Source organism: Dendropsophus ebraccatus, chromosome 1 (genome assembly GCF_027789765.1).
Source record: "Dendropsophus ebraccatus isolate aDenEbr1 chromosome 1, aDenEbr1.pat, whole genome shotgun sequence".
NCBI classification, from domain to species: Eukaryota; Metazoa; Chordata; class Amphibia; order Anura; family Hylidae; genus Dendropsophus; species Dendropsophus ebraccatus.
In genome coordinates this window covers 26660559-26686087 of record NC_091454.1, presented here as the reverse complement: position 1 = coordinate 26686087, position 25529 = coordinate 26660559, and the positions used below count along the sequence as shown (strand labels likewise).

The following is a 25529-nucleotide window of genomic DNA, read 5'->3' as shown; positions in this document are numbered from 1 at the left end:
AGATGCCAGTTGGGGACCTGTGAGGCGTCTGTTTCTCAAACTAGAGACTCTAATGTGCTTATCTTCTTGCTTAGTTGTGCAACAAGGCCTCCCACTTCTTTTTCTTCTCTGGTTAGAGCCTGTTTGTGCTCTCCTCTAATGGGAGTAGTACACACCTTTGTAGGAAATCTTCAATTTCTTAGCAATTTCTCGCATGGAATAGCCTTCATTTCTAAGAACAAGAATAGACTGTCGAGTTTCAGATGAAAGTTCTCTTTTTCTGGCCATTTTGAGCGTTTAATTGACCCCACAATTGATGCTTCAGAAACACAATCTGCTCAAAGGAAGGTCAGTTTTGTAGCTTCTGTAACGAGCTAGACTGTTTTCAGATGTGTGAACATGATTGCACAAGGTTTTTCTAATCATCAATTAGCCTTCTGACCCAATGAGCAAACACATTGTACCATTAGAACACTGGATTGATAGTTGCTGGAAATGGGCCTCTATACACCTATGTAGATATTGCACCAAAAACCAGACATTTGCAGCTAGAATAGTCATTTACCACATTAGTAATGTATAGAGTGTATTTGTTTAAAGTTATGACCAGTTTAAAGTTATCTTCATTGCAAAGTACAGTGCTTTTCCTTCAAAAATAAGGACATTTCAATGTGACCCCAAACTTTTGAACGGTAGTATATATATATATATATATATATATATATATATATATATATATAGCTTCTTCCTATAAAGATATGTAGGAAACATATGGAGTGAAACATGGAGTGACTGTATACACATCTGCCATCTGGCCATGGGGGAAAGCTGGATAGAAAAGGAGTCAGTAAGCTTCCCCCATTATAGGGCTGCAGCTTTATAGCTGTATATTGAAGGTATATTGTAGTGCACAACATTATTTGGATATTACTATTCCAGAATATGGCACAGCATGGTGCATATTAAAACATTCAACAAACTTACCTGAACACCAGGACTGCAACTTCTTATACACTAGTAAAAGTAAAGTGGTTATAGTTATGCTGCGTTTACACGGAACGATAATTCGCCTGATCGTACGATTAACGACTTCAAAGTAACGATTTCTTTTTCATAACGATCAGCGTTTAGACGGAACAATATATCGTACGGAAAATTAGTTTTGCGATTTTTTTTGCGATCGCTTAAGACTATCTAGCACATAGGAAAAATCGGTGAATGACTGTTTACACGGAACGATCTGCGATTTTTTTGCGAAAGACGATTTTAGAAAATGTTGTAAGATCAAAATGAGCGATTTCTCGCTCGTTGCTTAATCGTTCGCTACACGTACGATTATCGCTCGAATTCGATCGTTATCGTGCAAATTTGCACGATAATCGTTCTGTGTAAGCGCAGCATAAGTAAGGCAAATGCTTGGTTTGGGCTGTCCCCCAGCTATGATCTTATAGATATGATGTTCCCAATAAATACACACAGGGTTTGTCCAGCAAAAAAATTCTTTCAAATCAACTGGTTTCAAAAAGTTAAATATATATTTTTTTACTTCTATTTAAAAAATCTCCAGTCTTCCAGTACTTATAAGCTGCTGTACGTCCTGCAGGAAGTGATGTATTCTTTCCAGTCTGACACAGGACTCTCTGCTGCCATCTCTATCTGAGACACAAACTCTCCAGAGCAGAAGGGGTTTTCTATGGGGATTTGCTGCAGCTCTGGACAGTTCCTGACATGGACAGAGGTGGAAGCAGAGAGCACTGTGTCAGACTGGAAAGAAAACACCACTACTTTTCTCAGTGCAGCCCCTTGCCTTATAACTTTACTTCTCTAATCTATGACCTGTTTGACCTCTCTGCCCCTATCAGACCTTAATATACTGCTGAGCATTGGAGCTGAATTTTAGAAAGTCAGGCATAGGCAACCAATCTTACGTCAGCATTCATTTTCAGTTCTTGCGGAGGGAGGGCTGCACAAACAGTCACTAGATCATTCATGCAGCCCCTGGCTGCCATCGCTGATCAGCTGCATTGTCCCTATTATACAGGGAGATGTATGGCCAATGAACCATGTTTTTTTTTTTTTGATGGATCAAAAGAACCCGATTAGCTGACAAATGAGTGCTTGTTTGTCGGCTGACCATGAACCCTAATACACAGGGCGATACTGACCTGTATAATAGTGCCTCTATGCTTTGTTCACACCTGATTTGCAGTTAAAGGGACACCTTGATGCAGTGCTGGATCCATTGCATGACATTGCAGTAACTGACAGATAATATTCTTGGCATGTTCATTATGATGCTCGGAATGCTGCACTAATGTTTCCTGTCGATTATGAAATGATCGGACCATTTCGGCAGATTATCACTCAGTGTAATAAAGACAATGATCAACCAAAGAAGCGATCATCAGCTGATCGTTGTCTTTCGACATGTTAAAAAATCTTCAGACTCCAACTGCAAATCGCTTATAGTGATGCACGGCCGACAGCTCATGACACTGTAAGGAAAAGAATAAAATTTGTACTTACCTGTCCAGGCTCCCCTGGTGACCAGCAGCCTTTTCCCCACGTTTCCTGCTTTTGACACTTCTGGCCGTATTTGTACTGACAGGTTGTTAAGCCAGTAACTGGCCACGAGGCTTCCCCATCTCATTCAGTGATTGGCTGAGCGGCCTGTCACTTAAGAGAGACGGGACAAGAAGTGTCAGAGGCGGCTGCGAGGAGCAGGAAGCATAGGGAAAAGGCACCAGGACATCGGGGGAGCAGGGGTAAGTATAAGGTTTATTATTTTCTATGTTAAAGTAAGGCCTGTGCGGACATCGCTAATGATGTATATACAGTCTTTGCTAGATGATCAGCGTACAGTGTAAATATGCTCAGTAAGCGAGCGCCGATCTAGCAGATTGGTGCTCGCTTACGCTGCTTATTGGGTCGTGTAATACAGTGGTAAGTTATAAAGACCACTTACATGGACATTGTATGGAGGCGGCACAGTCCCTGTAAGTTCATATTACAGTCCTGTGCTATCTCATGCCTCTTCTGGAGAGAACCACCATGTTGTCCATATTGTCCTTGGGTTTGGTTCACCAGATCTTGGGGGGGGGGGGGGGGGGTTTGGTCCTACCTTGATCTCCATACTTCCTGTGGGTGGGGGTTATCCAAAGTAGAACTTGGCTCTCCCTCTGAATCCTTACCAAAATAAACAGGCATCAATGGGCCCTATGCCCCTGAGAGTTGTACATGCAAAATCCTTGCATGGTTTCTTAAAGGGGTTATCCAGGCTTAAAACAACATGGCCGCTTCCCTCCAAATCCAGCACCACTCTTGTCCTCAGTTTGGGTGTGGGTTTTGAAGCTCAGTTCCATTGAAGTGAATGGAGGTGAACTGTAATACCATACACAGCCTACCGTCAGGTGTGGCGCTGTGTTATCTATTGTTCCCTGGTATCAGCCATCCCATGCTCTACCATTGTGTTCTTTAATGGGACGTCCACTAGCACCTGCCCCATGATCACTACTTTATTGTGGGTCTCTAGTAGTGAGAAACATTTATCTACCCTACACACAACATTTACAGTCCATTTCTATATAGTTTTTAGGTTTGAGCAGGAGATTATCCTTACATTACACTCCCTCCTTTATTCCAGTGCACAGTCTTACAGGAAAGCCTGACAGAGAGCGAACATGTCTGCTTGACAACAAGTGATGCGGCTCAGAGGCCAATGAGAAATCCTCGTATCCACCTCCAGACGAGAAAAAAAACTCTGTTCTGCTTCGGGTATTTCCAATAGTTGTGTGATGTGATACATGTATAAGTTGCTTTCACTTCCTAAAGAGACTTCATTGGTTGTTGCAGCAGCTTTTAGCTACTTTACATAATAGCCTGTGCAAGTATCTAACCAGTTCTTCAGCAACACCAGTCCAGAGAGGACGGAGCAGAACCAGAACCAGAAGATGGCCGAGGAGACCCAGAACCTGGTGCAGGATGAGCTGCCTGGAGAGGATGTGGTCAACATAGGCAACCAGGAGCCACGGTATATAGCTGGATATATAGATAGACTTAGGATATATACAAAATTGTCAACTTTTTAAGCACTTTTTGCACTTACGTCGCTGTTGTGCAGGTGTATCTAAGCCAGTATATATATATATATATATATTTATTTATTTCTACACCCCCCGATATGCAGTTTAGAACTTGTTCCTACTGCCAGATTTTTCTCATGTGAATGTTTCCTTCTCGGTAATACATATTCTAGATATGGAAGTGGTGTCGGGTCCATCCGGACAATTCTAGAGTTAAATCAAAGGGATTATCCAGGTTTAGAGAAAGATGGCCGCTTTCTTCTAGAAACAGCATGATCCTTGTCCTCAGTTTGGGTGTGGGGGTTTTGCAGCTTAGTTCCATAGAAGTGAATGAATTGTAATAGCACACACCACCTGAAGACAGGGGTGGTGCTGTTTTGCCAAGAAAGAAGCTCTGCTTTTCTAATCCTGGATAACCCCTTTAAAGCTACAAGGCTTAATTGTCTGGTATATCTACATACTCCACTCTCCGAGAAGTTCCATAATGCCCCAAGGATAGAGAGAAAGAAACACAACTTGAAATTCTGCCAGTTTTTCAAGTTTCGTTTCTGCAGAATGATAAAAGATTTTTTTGCAGGTTTAAATACACATAAAGAGAATACTTGTGTGTCACCATACTTATACCGAGAGTCATAGAGCTGTAACTTTTTCTTATTGTTATCATAGCTTTAAGAGGACTACAGGCTGAAGATTTCATTGGAATCATGTTAGGGTAGATAGGATTTATTGATTAAAGGGGTTATCTAGTGTTAGAAAAACATGGCCGCTCTTCTCTCCAGTTTGGTTACAGATTCTGTAACTCCCATCGAAGGGAATGGAGCTAAATTGAAAACCTTACCTGAACTGGAGAAAAGAGTAGTGCTGTCTCTGGAAGAAAGTGGCTATGTTTTTCCAACACTTGATAACCCCTTTAACTTTTCTTCCTCTTTTTTGGGAACAGATGAACCCCCTCCCCTCACACACGCACACAATTTAATTTTTCATGCATTCATAAAGTATTCAATTTGTAGCATTGATCATCAATAATGCAATACAGATACCAGTTAAAGGGGTATCCAAGACTAGAAAAACACAACCTTTTTCTTCCAAAAACAGCGCCACCCATGTCCTCAGGTTGTGTGTGGTATTACAACTCAGCTCCATTCACTTTAGCGGAATTTAGCTGCAAAACCCCCACACCCGGACTGAGGACAAGAGAAGTGTGCATAAAAAAAGCATCTAATAAGGAGAAACACGTTTTTATGTGTTTTTCTTTTTTCTTTGGAGTTTTTATTACGCTTTTGGTCTCAAAATAATAACCAACACTTCTGCATCGCAGTGCATTATGCTAGTTGGCAGCCTGCTAGACCCTGCTTCTGGGAAGGTCTAATAGGCTTACACACGCGGTAGACCTTCCTTTAGGTCCACGTCTACTATAGCAAGCTGCCACTAACTATATAAAGGTGCATAGAATAATTGCATCTACCCGCTTTCAGGCTAGGTTTGCACTGCGTTTTTGCTGTCCGTTTAGTGTGTACGTTCCAAGAAAAAAATGCATGCCAAAACATTTGGTAAAAATGAACTCTTTTGTATACCATACTGCAGAATCCTTTTCTATTGTAAAAAAAAAAAAAAAAAAAAGTTCTTTACGGATCAGGGTTTTTTTTTTTTTACCATGTGGTTGACCATGTTTTTCTGTACGTTACACTTAATCATATGAAAACAAGTGAAACGAATGCAAGAACAAAGTCTAATTCCTAGGCTGTATCTGATATCACCTTTCATTCCCATTCATTTTCATTAGTATGAGATGCAATACCAGACGTAATCTATGGAAAAGAATGGCGCTGTTTTCTCTGTGGAGAGCCACAGGTTCGGAAACACTGACTTGAAGGGGTTATCCAGCGCTACAAATACATGGCCACCTTTTCCCCTCTCTTGTCTCTAGATTGGGTGGGGTCTGGAACTCAGTTCCATTGAAGTAAATGGAGCTTAATTGCAAACCGCACCTGAACTGTAAACAAGAGAGGGGGGAAAGTAACCATGTTTTTGTAGTGCTGGATAACCCCTTTAAGTCATAGCTTCATCAACTGTTGATGACACTATTAAAAATGGTGTTTCTCTCCACTTCGGATACTTTGCAGTGCGTGTACACCAGGACCCCCCCCCCCCCCCAAGGTAAATGAGCCCGTATCTTAGAGTCTCATTGTGGTCTAATGCAACCCAATAAAATACAACAAAATGGAAAAGTTGTCATGGGAACAATGTCCAGAGTGTTTCTGGATTCTATTTCAAGAACAAACATCCAATTTCAAGGTTTGCAATTTCACAAGCGTCAAAGTCAGCGACGCCAGATATAATATAGAACATGATCCAATGAAAAACAGGAGCTGTAAGAAACATCGCTAGTTCTAATGGTCTTTGGTGTTTTGTAATATACACGCAATGCTAATATACACATGTATAAACTTGTCTTAGTGTATCTATATATGGCAGTGGCTATGGGCCCAATGGTGACAACAGGCCCCAGCTGAGGGCTATTCCATAGTGGGGGGGGGCCTTACTGAATGAATGTTTTGTCCTGTTAGCCATATTCTGAGCATTAGAGGATCCTAAGTTGTGCATATATATAAGAATCCAATCTTATAGGTATTGGTGGTAGACAGTAGGTATGGTCCGAACCGAGTTTGGTTCGGGTTCGTACGAACCCGAACCCTCGGTAATGATTCCCGCTGTCTGCCTGCTCTTTGGAGAGGGAAAACTGGAAAACTGGGATACAGCCATAGCCATAGGCTGTATCCCAGTTTTCCACGGAGCGGGCAGACAGTGGGAATCTGATGCCGAGCGTTCGGGTACATACGAACCCGAACCTCGGCAGGTTCTGACCATCCCTAGTAGACAGCCATTCAGAGACTTGATGTATAAGAAGGTGTAAAGGTTTAGAACTATAAGGGCTCACCTTCTCAGTGAGTATTTCATTAAAGGGGTTATCCAGCGCTACAAAAACATGGCCACTTTTTCCCCTCTTTTGTCTCCAGATTGGGTAGGGTTTGGAAGTCAGTTCCATTGAAGTAAATGGAGCTTAATTGCAAACCACACCTGAACTGAGACAACAGTAGGGGGAAAAGTGGCCATGTTTTTGTAGCGCTGGATAACCCCTTAATAAACATGGACCACACCAGTGAGTGGTATCAACCCCATGTTCTGCCCAATGGTGCCTCCATATAACAGTGGATATGATTAAAATAGGGGATCTAATGGAGTGTCTCCTGGCATTACACCATGACAGATATAGGAATAACAGGGTCATGGGTTTTTGGATTTTAATTCAACCAGGTGAACATCTATATGGAGTTTTATACAATGTCGGACTGGGGTATCTGGGGCCCACCAAAGGAAATCATCCTGGGGGCCCACCAATGAAGAATCAGTGAGAAACAACATGTCAGTCAGTGTTATTGAAGGTTCTAAAGCTGGGGGCTCCGGTCCTCTGGTGAGCCAGTCCAACACTGGTTTTATGTCTTTTTGAGGTTGGGTTGGGACATCCCGACAGCCATAGACAGTCACTGTGTCACCATATTCTACTCTATTTCTATAGAAAAATACATCTTGAATAGTACATACATTGCATCACACATGACCCCATAGTGTACCGCACCATATTACAGATCCCCGTCTCATTCAAGGTTCTCTATCGTGCAGTTTTTAGGTATAAAAATTGTATAATGTAATACAGTATACTATAATACTATAAAATAAATATTATAAATATTCTATATATTATTATATAGATTTTCATTACTATAGCTTTCTATAACTTTCTACAGTTTGTTATAACAACAGAGAACTCCTCAGGCTGCGGAGAACAATGGGTCACATGAGCACAGGAGCTTATTAGCATAGTGGGCGTGTGCAAGACTAACTAACCAAATAGCCAATCAGATGTTAAGGATTGTGTGATGTCACCAGTCGCTAGGTAGAGGCATCCTGAAACATGTTCCCTTTTGTAGAGACTTGTGCAGACACAGAGACAAATTACTATATATATATATATATATATATATATATATATATATATATATATAATATTAGAATAGAAGCTAATACAGAGACTTTTTTTCGTAAGATTTTTAAAATAATCTGACCATGGAGTGTCCTTCTCAGATGCTTATACTAGTACAGGGGTGTCAAAATTGTGGCCCTCCAGCTGTTGCAAAACTACAATTCCCATCATGCCCGGACAGCCAAAGACTTATACTAGGAAGTTGCTTATACAGCAATTCCTCGATTTAAGGGCTGCCAATATGAGGAGAAGTTTTGCAACACTGGTAAATAAAGTAGAGAAAATAAAAGCAATTTCCCTCCTGATTGGCCGGTAGGAGTGACATCATCAGTTACTAGGTAAAGGTTACTTGCTGGGTTGCAGGATTGTTATATTATACGATATAATAGTTGAGTACAATGAAATGATCACATTCACATTTATACAAGTTACATTTATTATGACTGTGTTTTGTATATTATATTTATGTCCTGCAGGTCAATAAATATTGGCATTAGTATTTTTCCATATATATATATATATATATATATATATATATATATATATATATGATTTTTTGGTTATTATATTAAAAGACAAATAAAAATATTTAATTTTAATAAATTATTTTTTCCTTATCACAAATGGCATCTATACTCCATTTGTCTGTTTTTTCTCTCTCCATTTTTTACTTTGTTTAGCTTTTAGCTTAGTTTTCTTTTCTTTTTTTTTTATTTTATTTTTATTTTTCTTGTGAAGAAGGTTCGTAAATTTGTTTCATAGCTTTTTTTCTTCAAAGGATGACTTTTTTTTTTTTTTCTACTTCTCTCACTAAAAATGTAAGTTAGGCTTTTGATTAGAGATGAGCGAACCTGGAGCATGCTCGAGACGATCCAAATGCGAACTTTCGGCATTTGATTAGCGGTGGCTGCTGAACTTGGATAAAGCCCTAAGGCTATGTGGAAAACATGGATATAGTCATTGGCTGAATCCATGTTTTCCAGACAACCTTAGAGCTTTATCCAACTTCAGCAGCCCCAGCTAATCAAATAGCGAACGTTCGGGTTCGGATGGACTCGAGCATGTTCGAGGTTCGCTTATCTCTACTTTTGATGTATTTTATGTTAGAAATTTACATAAATAATAGTGGTAATTGATCCCAAGTTACAAGCAGGTCTTGTGGAGAATGGACAACCAGTAATACACCAACTTTCTGTAGTGCACCTTACACGTAGTTCACTTTCTACTGTTTGTCAGGTGTATGAAGTGTCGGTCTTAAAGGGGGATTTTCATCTTAATAAATTTAGTTATATTTTGTAGAACTCATTAAGTTAAAAGGTTTTGCAATTAAAATAATTTAGCAAACCTGCCTCCTTCTCCTGATATGCTGCTCTTTCCCTTCCACTGTTGACAGCTCATTGTCTAGGTTACAGACCACCACTCTACTTTAAGAGCAGTGGTCTGGCTGGTGTTTATATAGATATAGGGAGAAATTTATCAAACATGGTGTAAAGTGAAACTGGCTCAGTTGCCCCTAGCAACCAATCAGATTCCACCTTTCATTTTCCAAAGAGTCTGTGAGGAATGAAAGGTGGCATCTGATTGGTTACTAGGGGCAACTAAGCCAGTTTCACTTTACACCATGTTTGATAAATCTCCCCCATAGTTCATATTTCAATATATTATACAGTGAGTATACATTATGGGGGCGATTTATCATCCCTGCGCCTGGCAAAATTTTGCGCAGAGCAGCCTCTCTGTACAATACTTTAAAGAGGATGTACCACTAGGTACATCCTCTTTTAAACTGACCCACCGATCGAAAAGCGCCGTCACGGGGAAGCCGGTGCCGCAGTCCGTTTTTCATACCGCGGTCGGGGTCCTGTGCTTGAGCACCAGCTTGGGACCCGTGCATAGAACGGACCGCGGCACCGGCTTCCCCGTGACGGCGCTGTTTGATCCGTGGGTCAGTTTAAAAGAGGATGTACCTGGTGGTACATCCTCTTTAAAGTATTCACCAGACAGGGGGGTGCTACAAGGCATGGAGGGGCACGGCTTATTTTTGATGATTTATTTATTTTTTTTATTTACTATGATTTGCATGTGATTGCAGGTTTATATATAGTATCATGCAAAAAATCTGCGCCTGCTCCGTTGCGCCCATCTCAGACTGCCCGGATTTACTAAGCACTTTGTAAATCCAGCGCAGCGCACGAAGGGAGAGAAATTTATTTGACCAGCGTAGTCATACTCGTTTGATGAATTCCCCCCTATATCTTTATTATATTATATCTATACATACACCAACCAGACCACTGCTTTTAGAGCCAACCATGGGAAGGAAAGAGCAGATGTAAGGAGAAGGAAAAGTTTGCTAAATGAATGTATTTGCAATAATATTTAACTTGACGTGTCCTACAAGTATAACTGAGAATTTTTACATCCCCTCTATGATAATAACAATAACAATAATAATAATAATGATTATTTCTATAGTTCCAACAGATTCAGCAGGGCTCTATCGTGTGGAACCTCTATCTCTTGTGTATTTTCCCTTCCCTTCCCTCTGCTGCTTTCACCCCATCCTCATGTTTTTCACTGTAATTCTGGACTCCAAATATAAATTTTTTCCACTCTGTTTGCCACCTAAGCTGCAGCCGCATCCCCCTCCTCCCTATCTTGTCTTTCTTACATGTTTGGATACTCATGAAACTTATGAAGTTATGAAAACAGCTACAGATCCAGTGCCTGTCATGTAATATAATAGTGAGACTTCTAGGTACTTGAGGTTCAGTGTCTAAGGGTGCGTTTACACAGAAAGATTTATCTGACAGATTTTGGAAGCCAAAGCCAGGAATGGATTTGAAAAGAGGATAGATCCCAGCCTTTTCTTTATGACCTGATCCCTGTTTATAGTCTGTTCCTGGTTTTGGCTTCAAAGATCTGTCAGATAAATCTGTCTGTGTAAACGCACCCTAAGGCTATGTTCACACTACGTATATGTACGGCCGTAGTGCGAGCCGCGAATATTCGCCCGTAGTTTTGAGGTTGATGCGTACGCTGGAAAGTATATGATATACGGCTGCACAGTGCACACTACGTATGAGCCTACGGCCCGATCGTAAACGGACCCGTAAAAAATTAACAAGACCATTGTTTGCGTCCGGAACTGTGCAAATTCACGGCCGTGGATTTACAGGCGGTCCGTTCGGAGTACTTAAAAAATAGCCGGCAATAATGCTGAATGCCGATGCCTCTAATAGTTAATATATTAAATTAATAAAACACATTTTCTTTGTAATAAAGTCCCTTTCATTGTTCAATAATTTAATTCTAACGAATCCATCATTGTGCAATTAAATATACTGTTAAAAGAAATATATATATAAATAAATGTATATTTCTATATATATTTATTTTTTGACAGTATATTTAATTGCACAAGTATGGATTCCTTTAAATTAAATTATTGAACAACTAAACTGATTTTATTACAACAAAAATGTGTTTTATTAATTAAATATTAATTAGTACAGGAAGCTCCAATAAGCCGTTAATTCATATTCCCGGTAAATAGAGCATTCTGTACTAATCAATACTTTACTTTAATTAAAACATCAAATGTTTCTTCTAATTATGTTATCACAATAGCATTATTAGAAGAAACATTTTGAATCATATGTGCGATCAGCTGATCAGTTGATCGCACATATAAAAGAGCCGTCCACAGCACAGTGACTTCCTTGTGCCGGCGGACGGCGAAGAGACACCCCCTCCCCAGCACTGCACCCATCCCAGCAAGGAAGGGGGGTCACTTAACCCCTTCCTTGCTGGTATGGGTGCAGTCTGACATCAGTTTGGCCCCCAAGGGGTTAAGGGGGATGCAATACATCCTCCCTTAACCCCTTGGGGGCCAGACTGTAAGCAGCGATCTGTAAAGATGCTGCATACTGTAAGGTGCACAACACCGCTCACAATGATGGGTGTTGTGCTCCTGTTTGTGTGTTTTTTGTGTGTTTTTCTCTGTTTGTTTTTCAGATATCGGTATCCTGTGGATTATGTCGGATTCGATGGACTACGATGATGACCAGCGGTTGGTTTTTTTTTTTTTTAAATAAAATGGTCAATGAGGGGTGTGGGGGTGTTTTTATTTGAAAAAAAAAATTCACTTGTGTCTTGTCTTTATTTCTTTACTTTATAGACTTAGTAGTGGGAGCCGTCTAATAGACGGAATCCATTACTAAGTTGGGGCCTAGTGTTAGCCGGTATAAAATGGCTAACACTAAGCCCCCCATTATTACCCCAGTACCCAATGCCACCAGGGGTACTGGGAAGAGCCGGGTGCCAGTGGTCCCGGAGCGTCAAAATTGGCGCTCCTGGACCGGGGCGGCAGCAGGCTGGTAAGATTTAAGCTGGGGAGGGCCTAAACCAATGGCTCTTCCCACCCTGGTGTTACCAGGCTGCTGTCGTTTGGTTTTTAACCCGGCTGGTTATAAAAATAGGGGGGACCCTATGTGTTTTTTTTTTATTATTATTTATTTATTTTAAAAAAACCCGCATAGGGTCCCCCCTATTTTTATAACCAGCCGGGTTAAAAACCAAGCAACAGCAGCCTGGTAACACCAGGGTGGGAAGAGCCATTGGTTTAGGCCCTCCCCAGCCTAAATCTTACCAGCCTGCTGCCGCCCCATTCCAGGAGCGCCAATTTTGACGCTCCGGGACCACTGGCACCCGGCTCTTCCTAGTACCCCTGGTGGCATTGGGTACTGGGGTAATAATAGGGGGTTAGTGTTAGCCATTTTATACCGGCTTACACTAGGCCCCAACTTAGTAATGGATTCCGTCTATTAGACGACTTCCACTACTAAGTCTATAAAGTAAAGAAATAAAGACAAGACACAAGTAAAATTTTTTTTTTATTCAAATAAAAACACCCCCACACCCCTCATTGACCATTTTATTAAAAAAAAAAAACCAAACAACCGCTGGTCATCATCGTAGTCCATCGAATCTGACGTAATCCACAGGATACCGATATCTGAAAAACAAAAAGGGAGAAACACACAAAAAACACACAAACAGGAGCACAACACCCATCATTGTGAGCGGTGTTGTGCTCCTTACAGTATGCAGCATCTTTACAGATCGCTGCTTACAGTCTGGCCCCCAAGGGGTTAAGGGAGGATGTATTGCATCCCCCTTAACCCCTTGGGGGCCAGACTGATGTCAGACTGCACCCATACCAGCAAGAAAGGGGTTAAGTGACCCCCCTTCCTTGCTGGGATGGGTGCAGTGCTGGGGAGGGGGTGGGGAGAGCTTTATACTCACTCTCCGATGTCTTGCTCTTCTCTCTTCTCTCTTCTCTCTTCCATCTTGTCTCTTCGCCATCCGCCGGCACAATGAAGTCACTGTGCTACGGACGGCTCTTTTATATGTGCGATCAGCTGATCAGTTGATTGCACATATGATTCAAAATGTTTCTTCTAATAATGCTATTGTGATAGCATAATTAGAAGAAACATTTGATGTTTTAATTAAAGTAAAGTATTGATTAGTACAGAATGCTCTATTTACCGGGAATATGAATTAACGGCTTAATAGAGCTTCCTGTACTAATTAATATTTAATTAATAAAAACCATTTTTGTTGTAATAAAATCAGTTTAGTTGTTTAATAATTTAATTTAAAGGAATCCATACTTGTGCAATTAAATATACTGTCAAAAAATAAATATATATAGAAATATACATTTATTGATATATATATATTTATTTTAACAGTATATTTAATTGCACAATGATGGATTCGTTAGAATTAAATTATTGAACAACAAAAGTGACTTTATTACAACGAAAATATGTTTTATTAATTTAATATATTAACCATTAGAGGCATCGGCATTGCAGAGGATCGCTAACCCCGTAATGCCGATTCCTGTAATACTGTTGCTCTGCTTTCCCAGATGCATTCAAGAGGTGTTTGCCTCACTTTCTAAAGATTTGACCGCATGTCTAATTCGGCTGCATGTCTATTTTCACACGGCCGTAGTTTCAGCCGCACATGTCCGGCCGCGTAAAAACTACGGCCGGACATATACGTAGTGTGAACACCTTGTGAGGGGTGGTACTTGCTTGACAAAATTAAACAATTACTTTTTTCTTTCTTTAGAGGGGGAAGGGTTTGGCCATTAGTTTCCTGTCTATAGCAGTAATTTCTAGTAATAAAATGTCTTGCTTCTATCCTGGTATTTACAGATACTCTTTTCTTTCTCTCTCCAGTACTAATACATTTAGCAAAGGGAAGATGGTGCCGGCCCTAGCTGTCTTTGTTGGGCTCCTCTTAGCGGGACAGGCCGTGTCTGTCTACTTCATCACTCAGCAACAGGGCAAGATCGGCGAGCTGGATGCTGCAACTAAGCAGATGAAGCTGGAGGCCATGATAAAGAGACTTCCTGGATCACGTCAGTAGTAACCATTGTAGCAACACTGTCTGTAGTGGTCTGTAGTCTGCTGAGGGGTAGATGTAGGAAGCTGTGGTGCGTTACAAGTAGAGATGATCGAACATCAGGATTTTGCAGGTTTCAGCGAACTCGAACGTTCTCGAACCTGCAGCATTTGATTCCCGATGCCTTCCCGTTTTGTGGGGAAGGAGGAGACAGCCCGGGTACTGCCTGGAATTCCGGGATACAGCCTATTACCGAGGCTGTATCCCAGAATTCTAAGCGGTACTGGGGCTGTCTCCTCCTTCCCTACGGAACAGGAAGGCATCGGGAATCAAATGCTGCAGGTTCGAGTTCACTCGAACCTGCAAAATCCGATGTTCGATCATCTCTAGTTACAAGCTACTAGGAAACCCTTCACATTTTCAGCTTTGTAGCTTAAAGGGAATCTCTCGGCAGGTTAGAGCATCCCAATCTGCTAATACATCCCTATAGGGGACCTTACGCATGTAATAAGGGTCCTTAAAGGGGTTATTCAGCTCTACAAAAACATGGCCACTTTCTTCCAGAGGCAGCCCCAATCTTGTCTCCAGCTTGGGCGGGGTTTTGCTGCTCAGTCCCATTGAAGTGAATGGAGCTTAACTGCAAACCGCACCTGAACTGGAGACAAGAGTTGTGTTGTCTCTGAAAGAAAGTGGCAATGTTTTTGTAGCACTGGATAACCCCTTTAATATGGCGGCCACAAATGCATATATGAAAATGACCATAATTAGTAATTCCTATAATATTGGTATATTATGACATTGCAAATGTAACAATATAATACATAAAAAAAACAGACTCAAAGCCAGATTGGGGATACGAAAGACGAAACCCACATCAATTTTCCTATACTTTATTACTGAAACAGAGTTACTAGATGATGAGGGGAGACTTGATATAAAAAGCATCTTTCTCTGGAGGTCCTGGATTACACATACATCTCATTGACATGAATGTGCCCTGTGCAATGCTGCCTTCCCCCTGTGGAGGCGCTGCAGGGAAATTGAACACCAGATTTCCCATAGATTACAGATGATCGCTGGGGTTCCCAGCAGCTAGTCACTTTTTAGCTCAGATTATTGTTATGAGATCCTTTTAACCCCTTTAAGATTATAATAGGTCTTAAATTTTGATTTTCCTCTATTTTTCTTCTTATGACTCCATGTCTACCTTGTATCCATGTACAGCTCCCTCCCAAAACCGACCACAAATGAGAATGGCGCCCTTCAACATTCCCCTGGCCTTTTCTGATGATGATGGAAGCCAACAGGTAATAAGACCAGTTTATAGAACATTTCCAGTATAAACTGGCTCATCCTTTGTAGGCTCCAGCAGTTTTGCAAGCCTGGGTTTATATCACCTTTGGGCAGTAGGTGGCCCATATATACAATGGGATACACCATGATCTATGTTGATATATACTGCAGATGGAGACCATAGAGACATCTGACACCAAAGAAAGAGTTATAAAGTTTTGCAGCTGAAATGGGAAACTGGGATTTATCAGGGATGTAGTTATATAAGAGGCAGAGGTAGTGGTTATGGGAGACATAGAGTTATATGGGAGGCAGAGGTAGTGGTTATGGGAGAGTTAGAGTTATATGGGAGGCAGAGGTAGTGGTTATGTGAGACATAGAGTTATATGGGAGGCAGAGGTAGTGGTTATGTGAGACATAGAGTTATATGGGAGGCAGAGGTAGTGGTTATGGGAGAGTTAAGAGTTATATGGGAGGCAGAGGTAGTGGTTATGGGAGAGTTAGAGTTATATGGGAGGCAGAGGTAGTGGTTATGTGAGACATAGAGTTATATGGGAGGCAGAGGTAGTGGTTATGTGAGACATAGAGTTATATGGGAGGCAGAGGTAGTGGTTATGGGAGAGTTAAGAGTTATATGGGAGGCAGAGGTAGTGGTTATGGGAGAGTTAGAGTTATATGGGAGGCAGAGGTAGTGGTTATGTGAGACATAGAGTTATATGGGAGGCAGAGGTAGTGGTTATGTGAGACATAGAGTTATATGGGAGGCAGAGGTAGTGTTTGCACCAGGGCCCTGGTGTCTGAGTGAGTCTATAGGCCCCTCTGTCCTATAAAGTTATATAAATGGCTCATGGTCAGAAGGAGACCCTGTTACAGTCTTTACATCAGGGTTCATGAACATCCAGTTATGTCTCCACCTGCCATTGTGTATATGGTGAATTATTTTGTAATTCATCTACAGAAACTGGAGGCCAGGGCAAGAGCCAGCAACAGCATTGAAGATGCCGCACAGTACATGCTCCAGGTGAGTGACCGCTACATGAGGGACCTGACGTAAATCAGTACTACTCCTATATCCATGGTGATAGTGGTAACCAATATGGCTGACATGCTGGGTGACAATTCTTTCAATCTATCTATCTTCTTGAATCCTTCAAGCGTCTAAGAGACCCATTTTTACCATGCTGAAAGCTAAGAGATTGTGCGACCTTCAATAACACGTCTTTTTTTTGTTGTAGATGAGCAACCCCCTAAGAAAATACCCATCATTCAATGATACCATCCTAGACAACCTGAGGAAGCTGAGGAAGACTCTGAGCTATCAGGAATGGATGGTGAGTATTGTGCTTTCTTCCTATCTGTGTATGTCATGAATAAAGTTTTCCAGGATTCAAATGCTGAGCATTCAAGTTCAGAGAATTTTGCTGAGCCCAAACAGTTCAGCTCAATACTACTGCTTACTAGTTGTAGGTCCCAGTAGATACTGAAGTAACAATGGATCTTTGTCTTCTAGCTCTTTGATGCCTGGATGCAGCAGTGGTATCTATTCCACCTAGTACAGAACACCAAAATGCCAGAGGCAACTCCAGCACCAAATCACAAAGCTCCCACAGGTACCAAAACTATTCCTTGTATCTGTTATAATAGGGTTCTGTGCCATAAAGATAGGTATTGGTACTATGCGGGACGTACCTTACTGATAAGGTCCATGAATGCAACAGAGCTGTATGCATGGAGTGTGTATGATTCTGCACTATATAGCTATAGGCACTCCCTATATTAAATATTATTATTAATAATAATAATAATAATTATATATTATCATCCCTATAGTATCTCAATGTGGCACTATATTAAGTAGTCTCTAGATGCAAAGTATCGGAGGGAGATCTTTATAACATGACATTGTTATTTATTTATTTTTATAATGGATTCCATATTAACCTTCATATGTCTCTGCCTGAAGTCAAAGGCCTATAGAGGCCTTGAATCTCTATAGGATGCTTATATGGGTAAAAGCTGCACATACATTTGTTCTGAGATATTTCACATCGAACGGTGTAGAACTAAATATACCACCACCATTTAGGTGGTCACATTGGTTCAGATGTCGGCTACACTGACTGTAGATGCATAAACCTGGAGTCTTCTACTTTGAAACCAAGGAGGTAGTTCCTGGCAGTAGAACATCCAAAAATACAAAGTAACACAAGGGTTAAACACTGCCTTTCTCCAACGCATTTCAAAGTATTTACAATTTCTTCTTCAGGATCCAGTCTACCGCAGGAAAACCTTCTACCTGTTGAGTTTGGAGCAAGCAGAAACATGGTTTATGCCTCTACCAGTTACTCAACCGACTCAATGCCCAGTATTCTCGATGAAACCCCAAGTGGTGAATATATGTCCCCTCCTGTGTCTATTGTATTGTATCTCAGAAACCTATGCGGCAAATGCATAATAAATGAGGAAGCAGAACATGATGGTTCACACCTCAACTGCAACACATTGATAGTAACTAATGTTGAGTAAACTAAGTTTCTGTCAGGGTTCGAGAACTTATCCAAACCTGAACGCTCGACCTCAGTATACACTTGTCTATCGTGAGCTTGTCTGAGCAGGACCCCCTCCCTCCTATTGTGTCTTCTTCCTGTATATGTCTTATATATTTATGTGAAGTCTAGAGCTACTAAAACATGGCCACTCTCTTCCAGAGACAGCACCCCTCTTGTTTCCAGTTTAGGTGCGATTTTGTAACTCAGTCCCACTGAAGTGAATAGAGCGTATTTGCCAACCACACCTGAACTGGAGACAAGAGCGGTGTTGTTTCTGGAAGAAAGTGGCCATGTTTTTGTAGTGCTAGATAACCCCTTTAAACCCATTTTCATAAATAGTAATAAGGAATTAATAATTAGTCTGCTGTTCAGGATCTTCTTATGTTCTGCATTCTATAGACCAGTCCTCATGGCCACCAACACGTCATGTTTTGAGAATTTGAATGGACAATGTGTTATACTTCTTCTCTGCTGTAGTAGCATAGTAGGGAAATTAAACACTTATTGCCAGGTTTATTCACTGTTAGCGATAAGTGAACGGTTTGAAAGTCTGGGGTTCAGCCTTTTTCCAAACCCGAGCGATCGCCATTTGACTACATACCTTTGGAGAAGTTGGTTGCCACCATAGGGAGTTTTGAAAAACATGGATACAGCTGTAGACTGTATCCACGTTTTCCTGGCAGCCCTAGGGCAGCATCCAACTTCTCCAAACGTAGGAAGTCAAGTGCCGATCACTCAGGTTTGGAAAAGTGTGGCCAAACACCAACTTCTGAATTGTTTGTTTATCACTACTCACTATGAATGCCCCCAATTGCATAATAAAATAATACATTATAATAACAATAGATGATGATAATAATGATAATAATAATAATAATAAATAATGAAATAATATATTGTTCAGATTTTATAGATAAATCCAGTTTTTAAAGTATGGATTTAGTAGGGGCTCTTGGTACTTCAGCATACTAACCTATGAATATTACTAAAATCTGTCATGGTATTTTTGGGAACGAATTACACATTTCAGACACCACCTGGACTCTTATGTGTCACTGGTTTATGTCTCCCTTGTGAATTGAAGCCGGTAGTATGTAGCCATTACATATGCATTCCTATCATTTACCCGTTCTGTTTTACATCTAAGGTGCCCCAGTGATGACCCAATGCCAAATGCAAGCCCAAGCCCATGTTATGCCTGGTAGCTTTAAGCCTCAATGCAATGAGAATGGCGACTTCAAGTCCGTCCAGTGCTGGAGGAGCACCGGATATTGCTGGTGTGTCTACAGGAATGGAACGGAGATCCCAGAGACCAGGACTCGCGGCAAGCTTGACTGCAGCGGTAAGCACAGCATTTACATTGCCACTTACAGAAACCAAGTATAACAAGTGGGTAAAAGATACTTCTTATTGTGTACATAGAAATCATAGGTATATAGTGCTGTCAGCATGCTGGGAGTTGTAGTTTTGCAATAGATGGTAGGCACAGGTTAGGGATCACTATAGGTTATGTAGGACTGAGCTAGTTAAAGGGGGAGATTTATTAAACATGGTGTAAAAGTAGAATTTGCTCAGTGTCCCCTAGCAACCAATAAGATTCCACCTTTCATTTTCCAAAGAATCAGTGGGGAATATAAAGTGGAATCTGATTGGTTGCTAGGGACAACTGAGCCAATTCTACTTTACACCATGTTCGATAAATCTCGGTCAAGGTGTATCAATCACCAAAAAACTTTTGCTTTGTCAGAGATATCAATAGAACGAGCAGGGAGAGAACCACAAGGTCTGTTCCCAGCTCTGCGCCCTACAGACTTACATTATGCAGCCGTCTTGTCACGTGACAGAAAGCCAGTAGAGGAATGTGCTGAACGTAACTTCTCCCGATTGATCACAGTCTGATCGATCAAAACATGACTTTTGACTTATCAAAATGCATATTCATGACAGTACCTGTTTAGAGTACCGTATCATCGGCCCATAGTCGTTAACCTTGTTAATTTTGTTTGTCCCACAGACTTAGGGGGAATAGATAAACAGCTTGTTATGGAAGAATAACAATCCACTCATGGTAAGTGTAAGAAATGCAACTAGCTGCACTAGCATAGGTCTCATGCACATCTATAACAGCCCATAATACACCTAGCAAGCTATTGCTATTTGCACCCCGGAATCCAGGGGCTTCAGTCTCCGCGCTCTATTGTTCTACGTGATCTAGGAGAGCAGGACTATCGCCGGGAGCTGGCCATAGACGTTGTTTTTCCATAATACACCTACTAAGGCTATATACACACTACGGAAATCATGCTGCTAACTTGGCGCAAATTCCACCACTCGTTCCTGCTGCACTCTCTGCCCGTCCCATAGACTCTATTATATGGTCAGGCGGATGGCGGAATCCGCCTGACCATAGGATGGAGTCTATGGGACCAGCGGAACTCCAAGCAGTGGTGGGTAAGCGACGGAATCCACAGCAAGCTATTCGCGTGATTACCGTAGTGTGCATATACCCTTATGTATAGAACTCTTATTCCTTTACTCTCTTTTCCAGGTGGAAAATTCTGAAGAAAACCATTGGTGATTCTACAAAGCTGCAATCTCCATAGCAAAGGCGGACGGTCTCCAGCTTCAGGCTAACGCTTTGTCACTTAGTCTCTTTGTTGTTACCTATCACTATGACTTCTTTTAGGGGAATAAAACCTGTTGAGTTAGATGTGCGCTACAGTTTATTCATTGCAATTCTTTAGATTATTTTGTAGGGCTGTTAGGATTAGTATTACTCATGCAGGGGGGTAAGAGGGCATGAGGAATTATATAAAGTATAACCTTCAGGCTACGGTCACATGCTGTACAAACAACGTCCGTTCCACCATGAATGAACATTAATGCTACCTACGGTTGCAATTGATGATCATAATAAAAAAAAAAAAAAAAAAAATAGTAAATCTGTCAGCTGCAATTTACCTTCTGACACTGTTAGAAAGCTGTTAGGTCAGGAGCCACATGGTACCTTTCATATATCCAGCTGTGCTTCCAGAATGTATTTTGAAAAGTGACAGAGAGGATTTCCCAAGCTTCTGAAGTGCAGCGAGCTGGAATCATCCTTGCCCCCCCTCCCATCCCTGCTTGATTGACAGCTCCAAGTTGATCTTTATTTAGGGTCAGGAATGGGAGGGGAAGCCGTATTCCAGCTTGTAGCAGATCAGGAGCTTGGAAAAAAGCCTCTCTAACACTCATAGATTTATCAAACATGGTGTAAAGTAAATCTAGCTCAGTTGCCCCTCGCAACCAATCAGATTCCACCTTTCATTCCTCATAGACTCTTTGGAAAATGAAAGATGAAATCCGATTGGTTGCTAGAGGCGACTGGGCCAGTTCTACTTTACACCATATTTGATAAATCTCCCCTTTGTGTTTTCATAATGTATAAAAATGCTTTTATTCTCCAGTGACGACAGATATATGAAAGGTACAATGTGTCTCCTTGCCCTGACAGCCATCTATCTTGGTCAGCTTTCTGTAACATGAATTGCAGCTGACAAGTTCCCTTTAATTCTTAGATATTCAGCTGAGCTAGAACATATATAAAAGAGGATATAAAACCACTACCTTCTTTAAGTAAACAGTGACACTTTGGTCTATGGAGTATTGCAGCACAACCTCAAACTTGAATGTGGCTAAGCTGCAATATCGCACATGGCCTATAGAAAAGAGGGGCAGTATTTTTAGTGGGGGAGGGAGGGATTTGCACAATTCACTTACTCTGCTGTAGGCATTTAAAATCCATTCTGTGCTTCATTTCAACCTTATGAATTATATAGCATGCCAACTGCACAGGGTTAGGGGTCTACAGCCTGCATCTGGTGTTGTTGTCAAGCCCTATTTACTTGAATGGAGATGAGCTGCAATATCAGACAGAGAATACGAAGGCAAAAATGAAGAAAACATAAAACCCTTTATGTAATCCTGGACAAGAGTATAATAAGCGATAAAGCATATCTACCTGATGAGCAGAAAGCTGTAGTGAAAGCTTCCGGGATCTCTGCACCATAGAGATGAGCACAACTCGAGCATACTCACGTCCAATGTTTAATTATCGGTGGCCGAAGTTGGATGCAGCCCTACGGCTCCCTGGAAAACATGGATAGAGCTATAGTATCTATCCATTTTTTCCCACAATTACTTAGAGCTGCATCAAACTTCTTCAGCCACTGGTAATCAAATGCCGAACATACAGGCCAGAGTAGGCTTAAAGCGACTCTCTACCCACAATTTGTTCCTCCCAACCCCTTTTACCTTTGGATAGCTGCTTTTAATCAAAAATCGATCCTGGGGTCCATTCGGCCGGTGATGCAGTTATTGCCCTTAAAACAACTTTTAAACTTGCAGACCTAGGTCACATTGGCGTGGCCTGGAGTGTCTATGCCCTTGGCTTGCACCATCTCTCCATCCCTCCTCACCATTAGGAATGCCCCTGGGCAGCATTTCTCCTACTCATCGCCTGTCTGAACACTGCACAGGTGCCTTAACAATCCAGCACATGTGCAGTGTTCACACAGGTGAAGAATAGGAGAATAGCTGCCTGTGGCATTCCTTATGGTGAAGAGGGTAGGGAGAAGGGACAAGCCTAGGGCATAGACACTCTAGGCCACACCAATTTGACACAGGGCTGCAAGTTTAAAAGTTGTTTGTTTGTTTTTTTGTTTAGGACAATAACTGCATCACCTGCCAAACGGATCCCAGGACAGATCTTGTATTAAAGGGGTTATCCAGCGCTACAAAAACATCGCCACTTTTCTCCCTACTGTTGTCTCCAGTTCAGGTGTGGTTTGCAATTAAGCTCCATTTACTTCAATGGAACGGAGTTTTAAAACCCCACCCAAACTGGAGACAACAGTTGGGGGTAAGTGCCCATGTTTTTGTAGTGCTGGATAACCCCTTTAAAAGCAGCTATCCGAAGGTACAAGTGGTTTTGGGGTGGGAAGATTGTGGGTACGGAGTCGCTTTAAAGGGGTTATCCAGCACTACAAAAACATGGCCACTTTTCCCCCTACTGTTGTCTCCAGTTCAGGTGCGGTTTGCAATTAAGCTCCATTTACTTCAATGGAACTGAGTTTCAAAACCCCACCCAAACTGGAGACAACAGTAGGGGGAAAGTGGCCATGTTTTTGTAGCCCTGGAAAACCCCTTTAAGTCGCCCTCACCGCTTCTACACAGTGATCCTCAGCTTTCTCCATGTCAGGCAACAAGCAGAGCAGTACAGCTGAGAAGTCTCATCTTATTAGGACTGTAAAAGCTGGACTGGAGACTAAACAACCTTTTACATGGGCCCCATTATCGACAACACAACGGGTGTTCCTAGAAACACTCATTCAGCCGATGATCAGCCCGTGTAAGATTGCCAGTGATCAGCAGGATTTTTGGGCTTCATGGGATAATCTAAGGACACAATGAGGTCCTGCATTCCAAATCTACAGTAAATTTTTCCACATCTAACAAATTGTCCATTAATTTAGTCGCAACAAATGGATCCAGTCCTAGGAGACCTCAGTGGGTCATACCTTACTCTTCCATGCAATTGAAGCACTTTGATAGTAGAACTTACTTTTTCAAGAATAAAAACAAAAACTTAAACATTCTTTAGATTCATAGAAACTTACTGTAGACTCGCTCAGCTCTACATCTGAGACTCCATCATTATGTAGGAATGGTTTACACCATAGCTGTCCAGCCTTCGTCCCTCCAGCTGATGCAGGACTGCAACTTCCTGGACAGTCAAAAACAAAGCTTTGGCTGTCCAGGTATGATGGGAATTGTAGTTTTACAACAGCTGGGTGGTGGCAGGTTGGACAGCAGTGGTTTAAACCATCATACTAACGGTGCGTTTACACAGACAGATGTATCTGACAGATCTTTGAAGCCAAAGCCAGGAACAAACTATAAAAGGGGTCAGGTCATAAAGCAAACTAGAGATTTTCCTCTTTTCAAATCCATTCCTGGCTTTGGCTTCCAAAATCTGTCAGATAAATCTTTCTGTGTAAACGCACGCTTAAGCTGATCAATCACATACAACTTAAAGTGACTGTACCACCAGGCCCAGGCTGAAGCACTGGAGGCGGGCCGACCCACCCCTAGTGGGAAGAAACTCCAGCTCCTCCATGACGTGACTATTAGAATCAATGGAACCCTATCATAGAGGGGCGGGGGTTTCCTCCCACTGGGGGTGGGTCAGCCTGCTTCCAGTGCTTCAGCCTGGTGGTACAGTCACTAAGATTCTCCATTTCTTACATTTCAACTTTAATCTAAGCCTCCCTTATAAGAGTTCTTCAGCTCGGCAGAATATTCCATGTAGTAAATACAGGGCTGATAATAGGTGTAATGCTTCTTTTATATAGTTTATTAACAGAATACGTGTCTCCATATTATGCTTGGTATTTTGTGTTATGTGAACGAGTCCTGTTCCTGATAAGTTGATATAACGCTTTAAGAGCTGTGATAAAGCTCCTGACTCTGTTTCTTCGCTGACAAGTGTAAACTGACTTTCTTTAATTCATTGTTGTAACTGATAAAGTACAGAATCAATTAAACATGTGATATAATTACAATCCTGTGACATCATTTCTCCGATCAGATGTCCATCTACCTTGGCTTACTTACGGATATAAAAAGGGGAAGAGCAGCTAACCCTATTGACTAGACTAGGACTTCACTGTAAAGGAGATGCAGCAACAAACACAGCAACGTGTACCGTACCGGTCATTCTAAGGAACAGTCAGGTACTCAATATCCCAATCATAAAGCGATGGCTGAATTTTGGATATAAGATGAGAATAATCCTTTAATGTCTTTATAGGACCAGACATGTATACATACAGTCTGGTGATTACTGCTAGAGCTGACTGTGCTTATACACAGTTCAGTAATTCAGATACAGTATACTGTAATAGTCTATAGTCTAACAATAGACTCATCCCTAATCACTGTATGTACTGTATATCATGATTCCCCCACTCACATTTCAGTCATTCCTCCCCTCCCCCCCAATTCTTGTATATTTCGTTACTTAGAGGGATGTTTAAACGAAATATACAAAGAATTGAACGAAAAAATGTGATGGATCTCTTCAATACACAATAAATGTGAGCGGTGGAGAGAAGCGACCCA

The 25529-nt window shown here is 41.4% G+C and overlaps 1 protein-coding gene across 2 annotated transcripts; it reads left to right on the top strand.

Moving 5' to 3' along the window:
• The first annotated feature begins 3759 nt into the window (after nucleotides 1-3759).
• Nucleotides 3760-21078, top strand: CD74 (CD74 molecule). 2 transcript variants are annotated; one of them, XM_069969146.1, is made up of 10 exons: nucleotides 3760-4009; nucleotides 14361-14542; nucleotides 15751-15833; nucleotides 16778-16840; nucleotides 17055-17150; nucleotides 17330-17429; nucleotides 18086-18208; nucleotides 19516-19710; nucleotides 20383-20436; nucleotides 20917-21078. In XM_069969146.1, exons 1-9 carry the CDS (start codon nucleotides 3930-3932, stop codon nucleotides 20421-20423), a joined length of 963 nt encoding a protein of 320 aa, XP_069825247.1. In that variant the 5' UTR covers nucleotides 3760-3929; the 3' UTR covers nucleotides 20424-20436; nucleotides 20917-21078. The 2 variants fall into 2 exon arrangements, with proteins under 2 accessions (XP_069825247.1, XP_069825250.1); XM_069969149.1 differs by lacking the exon at nucleotides 18086-18208 and having other exon boundaries at nucleotides 3763-4009.
• The last annotated feature ends 4451 nt before the right edge of the window (nucleotides 21079-25529 follow it).

What these genes read in the sequence shown, in the direction of transcription:
- CD74 (XM_069969146.1), top strand. Translation starts at nt 3,930, where the DNA reads ATGGCCGAGGAGACCCAGAACCTGGTGCAGGATGAGCTGCCTGGAGAG. An exon ending in ATGATGATGGAAGCCAACAG is followed by an intron (nt 15,834 to 16,777) that starts GTAATAAGACCA and finishes ATTCATCTACAG; the next exon opens with AAACTGGAGGCCAGGGCAAG. An exon ending in TCTCGATGAAACCCCAAGTG is followed by an intron (nt 18,209 to 19,515) that starts GTGAATATATGT and finishes TTTACATCTAAG; the next exon opens with GTGCCCCAGTGATGACCCAA.